A 9,951-nucleotide genomic window follows, 5' to 3' on the forward strand; every position below is an offset into this window, starting at 1 on the left:
CACCCAGTTGTCGCCAAGCTGCCACCCACCCCAAAATCATTCAATTGCACTGTGCCCTGTGGCCCCTCACCTCATGCCCGCAGCTCGCCCAAACCCCACGCCAGTCGTGCAGGCAACATTCTGTGCCAGAGGATTCTGCCTAGGGAGCTGAGCTTAGGGGGGCTGCATATCAGGGGTGGTGTGCCCCCTCGCTCAACCACCCAGTAGCCCCCAAATTGTTCATGATGTGAGCAAGGGAAGCGAGAGCAGAACCAAAAGCAGCACTTCCCCTGCGCCAAACCCACATCCTGAATCCTGAAAAACAGGGACAGGGATAAGGACAGGGACGGAATAGGGATGTGGTGGGCTCAGCCCCAGGAACTCCCCAAGGAGTGGAAGCAGAGGATATACAGGGACAGGGCGCGAGGATAACTAAGAGGGTGCAGCAAGGGCCACCTTTATCCACTCCATCTGCTCTGGCCTATGTAGTGGGAGAACATGGGCAGGGTAAGGAGTGCCTAAACCTACCCTCTCCCACCTTAACAGCAGGCTTGGGGGGCAGACGCTCTCTCTGGGACAGAGAGTTTGGGAGTGCCAGGGGAGTGCCAGCCTAGAACCTCTCATCACTGCCCCTGCCTCTGCAGATCCCTGTGAACAGCCATGGCAGGGGAAGGGGAGCTCAACCGTGTCATCAAGGACCTGCAGAGTAAGTGTGCCAACCACCTCCCTGCCAGCATGTTCCCTGTATGGCACATCTCACCCTGGCCATGCCAGATCCCTTCTTGCACCCAAGTCATGGGCAGTGGGGGGTGTCACTGCCAGGGGTGTTCCAGAGAATCCACGTGCCAACCCTGCCACTGCTGTCTGCTCCCATCCTCACTGCCAGCCCCTGGGAACCAGCAGTGCCCAGGAGGTGGCCATGCTCCTTGCTCCCCCTGCTCCCCTCTTTCATCCCATGTTCCTCTTTCTCTTTGAAGAAAAGGAGGGGGGGAATCTTACCACTCTCCACAGCTATCTGAAATGAGGTTGTATGCAGGAGTGAGTCAGTCTCTTCCCAGTTACAAGGGTTAGGACAAGAGGAAATGGCTTCAAGTCGTGTCAGGAGACATTTAGATTGAATAGTAGGAAAAATTTCTTCATGGAAATGTTTATCAAGCATTGGAAAGGTTACCCAGGGAAGTAGTGGAGTCACCACCCATGGGGGTATTTAAAAGACCTGTAGATGTGGCATTTGGCAACATGGTTTAATGGTAGATTTGGCGGTGTTGGGTTATGACTGGAATTGATCTTGGAGGTCTTTTCCAACTAAGATTCTATGATTCTGTGGTTTCATCTACCATGAGAAATCCCTGAGGCCAGGAGTTGTGAGGCAGTTGAGGGAAGAGGGGTAGGATGGGAGAGGGTACCATGCCAGCCCAGCCCTGCCATCCCACAGAGACTGTGGCCGAGCTGAAATGCAGCTACCAGGAGCAGAACCTGCCGGTGACAGATGGGAGCCGGGAGCTGCACAGCCTCTGTGCCCAGCTAGAGTTCCTTCTCCAGGTACTGCTGCTCCTCCATCTCTGCTGCTCCCTGCCTCGTTTCCCCTTAGGCACACCTGAGAGCAGAAGAGACCCTGTGTTAACCATTCAGGGGATGGAATAACCCACCCAGCACTGTCTGACCCTGGGCATCCCCAGCAACATGGACCAGGTGCTCCCTAGTCCACATGTGTAATTACATGTGATGCAAAAGGGAAACTGAGGTATGGAGCCAATGAAGAGAGGGACACCTGGACCAGCTGTGCTGGGGGAGCTGGTCGGATTCCAGCCCCACAGGGAACAGGCTGGGTGGAATAGGGGATGTTGCCAACAAAGAAAGTCCTAGCTTGTACCTGTCAGTTTGACCTCAAGGAGAAGAGGAGCTTCTTTGGGCAGCGCAAGGACTATTGGGACTTCTTGTGCCAAGGCCTAGCACGGTGCCGGCAGGAGCATGAAGGCATTCACTTCGTCACCTCCCTGGACAAGGTGGGCACGGGCTGGTGGGCTACCCAGGGACTTGTGCACACACACGAGCTTTTGCTTGCTTGTGGGTGCACATGCACCTCTGCACAGGCACCCACTCACTTGGGCACCAAGCATTCACCCACTGGTGCTATAAACGGTTTTGTCCCCTCTGGGATCCCCTCTGCACCCCACGCCTACCCTGGGGACCCTTTTTCACTACTTGGGCTGGGAGGTAGGTGTGTGGAGGGGCAGACTGAAGTGACAGGGATGGATACCCCCCTCTCCCTCACAGCTGAAGACCCCTGTGGGCAGAGGCCGAGCCTTTCTGCGGTACTGCCTGGTGCACCGGCAGCTGGCAGAGTCCCTGCAGCTCTGCCTCCTCGACCCTGAGAGCCTCTGGTGAGAGCAGGGGCACAGTGAGGGGATGTTCGTGGTGGTGGGGGACATGCCCACGGTGGGCAGTGCCCTGCAGCACCCAGTCAGCAGAGTTGCTGCAGGCATGTGTACCTGTCCAGGACATAGAGGGATGCATGAGCTTGTTTTGTGGTTGCAGCGAGTGGTACTACGCCCGTAGCCCCTTCCTGAGCCCCAAACGACGAGCAGAGATCCTGGGCAGCCTCTATGAGCTGGACTGTGTCACCTTCCACCTGGCTCTGCACAGGAGTGACCTGGACACCGCCTGGCCCATGTTCTCCGAGTGAGCTTGGGGACACTGGTGGTACCAGGGGCATTGGCAGCACTGGGGGTGTCAAGGGCATCGGAGGCACCTGGGGCTTAGCATTGCAGAGAAGCATGTGTGCATTGCCCCACTGCCCTAGACCCCACACAGCACTCCAGATGTGCCAGCTCTCCATATATGGCTCCAGGGGGGCACAGTCACTGGCACCAGCATGCACACCATGCCAGTGCCTGCAAACATGCCACATGCATGTGTACACGCATACACACAAAGAGCCATCATCTGCCAAGTATATCCCTGCTGCAACACCATGACATTGTGACATCTGACACTCAGGGACACATGTATGTGCTTGCACACCCATGCCCCGGGCACAGTTGTTGGGGGCATCATGGATGCAGCTGTTCCAGCACACTCACACCTGCTCTGCTGCTCACATGCTGGTGTGCATGGACTGTCACAAGCATACATGCTTGGGTCTATGGGTGCCACACGTTTTGTGGGTGCTCAGGCTGGTGGCACCCATATCACTGATCCCCTGCCCTGCTGCCCCCTAAATTCCTAAAGGCTGCTGTGCCCAGCGAGCCTAAATGGAGGGTGGTGATGCCCTGCTCACCTTGGGGGTGACCTAGTAGCCCTGAGCCCTGTGTCCCCTCTAGGCCACTGGTACGGCCCAGCCCGGTGATCAGGAGCAGCCCAGCAAAGGCAGCCCTGCAGACAGACAGGATCGGCACTGTGGCGCACGGATGGTCCGATGGCATTGGCTGTCCCACTGTGGCACTCCATGGGGCACCAGCCCATCTGTGCCCACGCCCTCTGGCTGCCCTGCAAGGAGGGAGTGTGGAAGTGGAAGATATACAGGGAGATGTACGGGATGGGGAGGTGAAGAAGGACATAGAAGAGGAGGATGAAGAGGATGTGGAGAAGGATGACATTAAGGATACAAAGGAGGTGAAGGTGGAGGATCTGAAGGTGGAGGATCTGGAAGTGAATGTGGAGAAGGACATGGAGGAGGATTTGGAAGAGAAGCATGAAGAGCTGGAGGAGGTTGAGAAGGAGATGAAGGATGTAGATGTAGAGGAACTGGAGGATGCACATGGCACTGGCAAAGCAGCCCAGCCTGATGGTGCTGGAGAGCCTGGCATGTCCACTGGCACAAGGTGCATGCCAGGATCCCTGTCACTGGTGCCCAGGCAGCCGGGTGGGACAGAGGAATCCCTGCAGGCACTGGTGTCCCAGCTGAGGGCCGAGCTGGGCCAGCGAGAGGCGGCAGTGCAGGCACTGGCAGCACGGCTGGCGCGGGCGGACCTGCGGCACCGGCGGCAGGAGGAGGGCAGTGCCCGGCGGGCCCAGCTGTGGGCACGCGAGGCTGAGGCACTGCGGGAAACCAACACCTTCCTGGAGCGGGCACTGGAGGCAGCGGTGGCAGCGGGGGACCCGGGGGCACTGGCACGGGCCCAGGAGGAGGCACGGGGCTGGCAAGAGGTGGCAGAGGAGCGGGGCACCCAGCTGGCCAGGGTGCTGGCAGAGGTGGCAGCGCTGACCTCGCGCCTGCAGGAATGCCAGGAAGCACTGGTGGTGGCAGGACGGACGGACATGCTGAAGGATGCTGGTACCTCAAATGAGGTGGCTGCCGTGGAAGAGGTGCTGCGGCAGGCACTGGAGCTCGCCCGTGGTCCCCAGGAGCCCCCACGAGCCCCTCAGGCAGAAGGGGAACACAGCACGGTCACCAGCATGGCCATGGTATGGGCAAGTCCAAGGGGATCCTGTGGAGGGGTGGGGGTTTGGGGTCCAGGATTGAGCCCCCACTCTCCCCCAGCACTTGGCCAGCCTGGCTGCCACGGCACAGGAGGAGACCTGGCAGAGCCGGCAGCAGCTCCAGGCCCAGCGACAGGAGATGGCACGGCTGCAGGAGGAGCTCAGCAGGTTGGGCAAGGACGCCTACTTCCACTACCCATCACCCCAGAGTGGGATTTCCTATCTCCACCTGCCACATGGTGTCCCCTGGGGCGCCCAATGATGTCCTGCTTAGGCACAGCCGAACAGCAGCTGGGGATTGGCAGTGGGACGGAGGGAAGGATTTGAGGGGAGGGGTCAATTTGGGACTGAAGGGGTGGAAGGGTAGGTGGGCAGAGAGTTGGAGTGGTTTGGCGTCAGTAGATAGAAGGAGGGAAGGAGGGATCAATTTAGCATGAATGGATGGAGATGGAACAGTGGATGGAGAGACACAGGGATGAATTTGGGGTGAGTAGATGGGTGGGTCGGCAGAACGCCAGGGGTATGGATGTAGAGAAGCATGGGAGAACAGTGGGAAAACGGATGGGTGGCAGATGGCAAAGTGGCTGTGAGGGTTGGGAGAGAGCTTGAGGATGTATTGGCAACAGCAGAGAAAAGAAGGAAGGGAGGAAAGGAGGGATGGAGCGAGGGAGAGAGGGAGGGAGGGAGGAACCAGCGGCGGGAGGTTTATCCGCATGCATGGAGGGATGGAGAGACGACCAGCTGAGAGACAGGGGGACCATGTCGGCACTGCCCCGCGCCAGGGCCCGGCAGGACGGCGAGCGCTGGGCATCGGCGCTGCAGCGGGCGCAGCGGGAAGCCCTGGAGCGGGAGGCCACGCGCGGCGCCGAGCAGGCACGGCAGCAGGAGCTCATCCGCGACATGAAGGAGCGGCTGCTGGAGCTGCTGCGGTGAGAGCCCCGGGGACTCCGCGCAAGGGCAAGGAGACCCAAACCCCTTTGCCCAGAGGAGGGCACCAGAGCCCAGGCAAAGCCAGTGCTGACGTCTCCCCTCCCGCAGGGAGAAGGATGCCCTGTGGCAGAAGACAGAGGGCATTGACACCCCGATGCCCAGTCCCGTGCCCCGCGACCCAGGTCTGTGTGCCCGCTGCCACAAGGATTTCCGCCTCCTCTCCCGGCGGTACAACTGCAGGTGGGCTATGAGGGGAATGAGGGGTGGCACTGCCACTGTGTGGGGATGGCTCAGCTCTCACCTCCTGCTCTCTCAGCAGGCTGTGCCAGGGCAAGGTGTGCCACACGTGCTCCGTGGACATGGGCAAGCACGGCCGCTGCTGCCTGATTTGCTACCAGCAAAGGCACCCACAGGCTACATGAGCAGGGACAGCAGCTCTGGCACCATGCGTGGGACACCTCCTGCCGTGGCTGCCTCCTCTTGGACTTACTGGGCACCCAGGTGTCCAGGGCCTGCATGCAGGTCCTGCTGCCCAACATTTTGGGTTTGACATGTGTCTTTCTTGCGGCTGGTCCTCAAAGAGGAAAACTACTAATTTCTGCTACCCCTGTGTCTTCTGTGTCATCTATCAGTCACTGCCAAATTGACACTGCGGTTGGGTGCAGGGTGGGGAATGCTGGCATGGGGGTGTTCAAGTCCTCCTGGGGAGAAACCATCCCCAAAAAGGGTGTCCCAGCTGCAGCCAGGCTGAGCCATTGCCTGCACTATCCCACATTGGGGAGAGGAGACAGCTCTTGGCCAACAGCTCTGCCTTCCTACCACACTGCAAGGAACCACTTGGGCAAGAGGTTTCTCAGATGCAAAGGTGATGGGCTGTGTTCGCACAGCACCCCCATGACTCTGCTCTGCCTTAAGTCCTCAGGGTTCCCACCTGGGTGCTGGGGACCCCCATACCCTCCCATGAGCCAGCACATGGGTGACATCTGCTGATGTCTCCATGGTTATGAGCCTCTAGGAACTTGGATCAAGGTCAATGGAGGAGCAATATGGGACTCCAGTGGAAAGATGTGTAGGTGTGCTGGGGCAGGCATCCTGAGGCCTGGCACACAGAGTGGCAGGAGAGTACTCAGCAGGGTCACAGTCCCTTCTTCAGCTCCTCAACCCCAGTCAAGTGTCAGCCCCAATTGCCCAAGCCAGAGCGGAAACATCCCGGTTGTGTAAGGGACAGGTTCCCAGCCCTTTGCACAACAATGTTCTGACACCATGGCTGGGAGGAGTGGGGATGCCGGTACCCTTCAGGCAGGGGTCACAGGGCTGGTTTAGTGTGAGGGGCTCCTCAGAGATCTTTCAGTGATTTGCTCTGCTGGGGTTGAGACTGGGGTTGGGAAGGGAATGACTTTGTCCTCAGGTGGGATAGACTCCACATAGAGACCATGGAAATGCCAGGACCTGTCTGGGGAACTGTAGGAAGCAAAACTTGGCCTTGGGTCCCCTGTGGGGATGCACAGAATGTCACACCCTGTCCTGGAAGAAGAGTTACCCACACTCTGACAGGCTCAGCAGGCAGCACTGTTTTGGCACTGTCCCCAGAGAGGTGCCCTGGCCCTGTCCTGCTGTGTCCCGTCCGTGGCAAAGAGGAGCCAGACATGGGTGACCAACCGACCAACTCCTTTATTGCTCGATGGTCATTGGGTAAATACACCATCTTCACAGCAGGCTCACAGAATCCACAGGGTCACAGGCTTTGTCCCAAAGAGGGGGGAGGGTGGACACTTGACATCACTCCCCTGGCAATGGGGTCCTACCACCGTGCTACCCAAGCCCCCTTCTAATTGGGGTCCAACATCCAGTGGTGGCCCTGCCCATCCCTATGGCATGACCACCCACATGCCAGGGGACTGGATGATGATGCTGAGGTGTGTGGGGTGCTGGGACCTGCTGGTACCCACAAAGGCTGGGTCCCAGAAGGGCTCAGAGGGTGGTGGATGTATTGCCAGAGGTGGAGGCATAGGAGGCACGGCCATAGCGGGCAACAGCATCCTTGCTGATCAGCCCACGCTGCGCCAGGATCTTGAGGAAGCTGTTGCGAAACTTTTGACCGATGAAGGCGTAGATGATAGGGTTGATGCAGCTGTGGGCAAAGCCCAGGACCTGCGTGACAGAGAGGGTTGTGTCGATGCGGTTCCTCCTCTCACAGGTCTCAGCAATGGCCCGCGTCCTCATGAGGGTGTCGCTCACTAGGGTGATGTTGTAGGGCAGCCAGCAGATGAGGAAGACCAGCACCACAGCAAAGATGACCTTCATGGCCCGCTGCTTCTGAGCATTTTTGGTCTGCAGGAGGGTATGGATGGTGACACCATAACAGAAGAGCATCACCAGGAGGGGCAAGGCAAAGCCGAATGTCTGCGGCAGGATCCGCAGCACTACCCGCCACTTGGCCGTGTCCTCGCCACTGATGCGCTCATAGCACACGGTGCCATTGTTGGGAGAGCGGAAAGCCTCACGGAAGAGCAGCACGGGCAGGGAGAGCAGTATGGAGAAGACCCAGATGCCCAAGCAGACAAACTTCACCCAGTGCCTCTTCTCAGTGGCAGCCCGTGTGGCATAGACAATGGCCAGGTAGCGGTCCACACTAATGCAGGCCAGCAGAAGGATGCCGCTGTAGAAGTTGGCTTCCTGCAGCACAGAGATGGCTTTGCACATCACAGTGCCAAAGACCCACTCGTGGGCTCGGTAGGCTGCCCAAAGCGGCAGGGTCAAAGCAAAGAGCAGGTCTGCCACGGCCAGGTTGAGCAGGTAGACGTCGGTGACGGAGCGGCTGGTGTGGGTGGAGGTCACCACCAGCACCACCAGCCCATTCCCCACCACACTGAGGATGAAGACGAGGCAGTAGATCACCACCACCAGGTACTTGTTGAGGGCAGAGTTTTCAGGCCGGCACGGAGAGGATGAGATAGCAGTGTCAGGCATGGCTGTGCTGTAGTCATAGGTGTAGTTGTAAAAGAAGAAGAGGTTGGAGAAATCTCCACTGTAGGACAAGGGCTCCATTTTGCCTGTGGAGCACAAAATGGCATGAGCATGGGGTGGTAGTGCTGTGGACCAGGGGTGACAGTATCTCTGGATCCTCTGGCATTTCTGTTGGCCCCCAGGTACTCTCCCAGCCAGTGGGCAGCTGTCCTTCATCACTGTGATGGAGGACACAGCATTCCACACTGTGCCAGGTAATGGTCAGTATGCAGGTAGACACTGTTCCTCATATACCCCCTTGTAAAACACCCCCTGCATGCCTCATTCTCCTGCATTTCACCCCAGTCCTGTCCATTTCCTGACTCTTGTGGAAGAAAAGGTTCCCCCATAGACTGATCACCTCTTCAGAGTTTGGGGGCTTCTCCATCAATGTAGCATCACATCCCTCCAGGAGACATCTGGCTCCTCCAGAAACCCTGGGCTATCCTGCTTCCTTCAAAAGCCTCTAAGCTCTTTGGGCATGTCAGAGCCCCTCACACACCTCCAAAGTTCTTCAAGTATCCCTGTATCCCTCCAGCCTCTCCACCCCCTCAAGCATTGCTGCTGTGATGCCTGGAACGGAGCTGCCCCTCCTGCCATGTCAGCCAGCAGCAAGGCTGTGGTCATGGTGGCTGGGGCAGGCAGCACTCAAGAAGGTCTGAAGGTGTTTTTGTGTCCTTCTTTCACCTCCTGGTCTTGCTCCTGCGGGAGTGGTTTCACACCCCAGGCGGAAAGACATGTCACACTTTGCAGGCAGCTTTGGAAATGTTACATCTCTGGTTTTCCTGTTGCTCAGCTGGGCACTGCTGTGTACCCCCGTGCTTGGCCAAAATGGGGAAATCACAGGTGGCAGTTGCTTTTCCTGTCTCCTCACACATAGGAGACGGTGAGCTTGCTCTGGTCCTGCCTCCCCAAAGACCACAGGCTTTCAGTCTTCTCCCAGAATGGATCTGGACTCTTGTTCCACTCCAGTTTCACCCCTTGGTCCCATTTCTGAGCCCGCAACCCCTCCAGGGCTTGGAGATGCCAGGACTGCTTGGGGTGCTGCTACCCACCTCCAAACTGGCCCTGTTTGAACACAAACCATTCCTAGAACCAACTTTTCCCTTTGCCTGATTTGAATCCCCTGCCGCAGCTGGGCTGGTGCCACTCTCTCCCTGGCTCTGCTGTATCCTCTCTTGCAGTGATCCAGGGATGGAAATCCTGGGATGGTGACCCCAGGGTGGTGATGCTGGGATATGGAAACATCAGCATCCCGGAGAAATGCAACCAGGCATGCTGCCAGTGCTGATGGGGGAATGTCCTCCCAAGTGGAGCTCCCCAGGCATGGGGCAGAGCCTGATGCAAGTGCTTCCCCTCCATCTATTTCTGGCTGCTGCTTTCTGCTTCCCCACTCCAAAATTCTGGTGGTTCCTCTGGAAATGGGTATTCCCCAGGTATAACACACACAGATAGATCCCCACAGCTGGCCCAGATGAGGGGAACAAGCAGCACTCCATTTCCCCTCCTGACCCTGGCAGGGCTGGGGCACAATGTGGGGGGCCTGGGGCTCCCAGTGGGGACATGCCATGGGGAAGGATCCTCCTAGCTCATCGCTGTGCAAGGAAATGGGAG

General features: G+C 58.2%; 2 protein-coding genes across 2 annotated transcripts; one reads left to right on the forward strand and one right to left on the reverse strand.

Annotated features, from left to right (window-relative positions):
* Window positions 1–639: 639 nt before the first annotated feature.
* Window positions 640–6,321, forward strand: RUFY4 (RUN and FYVE domain containing 4). Its single transcript, XM_077784844.1, is given in 10 exon segments — window positions 640–685; window positions 1,415–1,521; window positions 1,860–1,985; window positions 2,257–2,363; window positions 2,518–2,661; window positions 3,303–4,386; window positions 4,463–4,569; window positions 5,184–5,330; window positions 5,440–5,513; window positions 5,651–6,321. Coding segments are annotated over 10 exon segments (2,613 nt in total).
* Window positions 6,322–7,277: 956 nt separating this feature from the next.
* On the reverse strand, window positions 7,278–8,379 carry LOC110468379 (C-X-C chemokine receptor type 2). The gene has a single exon (XM_031505322.2). The coding sequence runs from the start codon at window positions 8,377–8,379 to the stop codon at window positions 7,303–7,305; it is 1,077 nt and encodes a 358-aa protein (XP_031361182.1). The 3' UTR covers window positions 7,278–7,302.
* Window positions 8,380–9,951: the final 1,572 nt, after the last annotated feature.

The sequence above is a fragment of the Lonchura striata genome, chromosome 8 (genome assembly GCF_046129695.1).
Source record: "Lonchura striata isolate bLonStr1 chromosome 8, bLonStr1.mat, whole genome shotgun sequence".
Taxonomy (NCBI): Eukaryota; Metazoa; Chordata; class Aves; order Passeriformes; family Estrildidae; genus Lonchura; species Lonchura striata.

Bases quoted from the DNA above. Each gene is read 5' to 3' on its own strand.
- LOC110468379 (XM_031505322.2), bottom strand. From the start codon at position 8,379: ATGGAGCCCTTGTCCTACAGTGGAGATTTCTCCAACCTCTTCTTCTTT.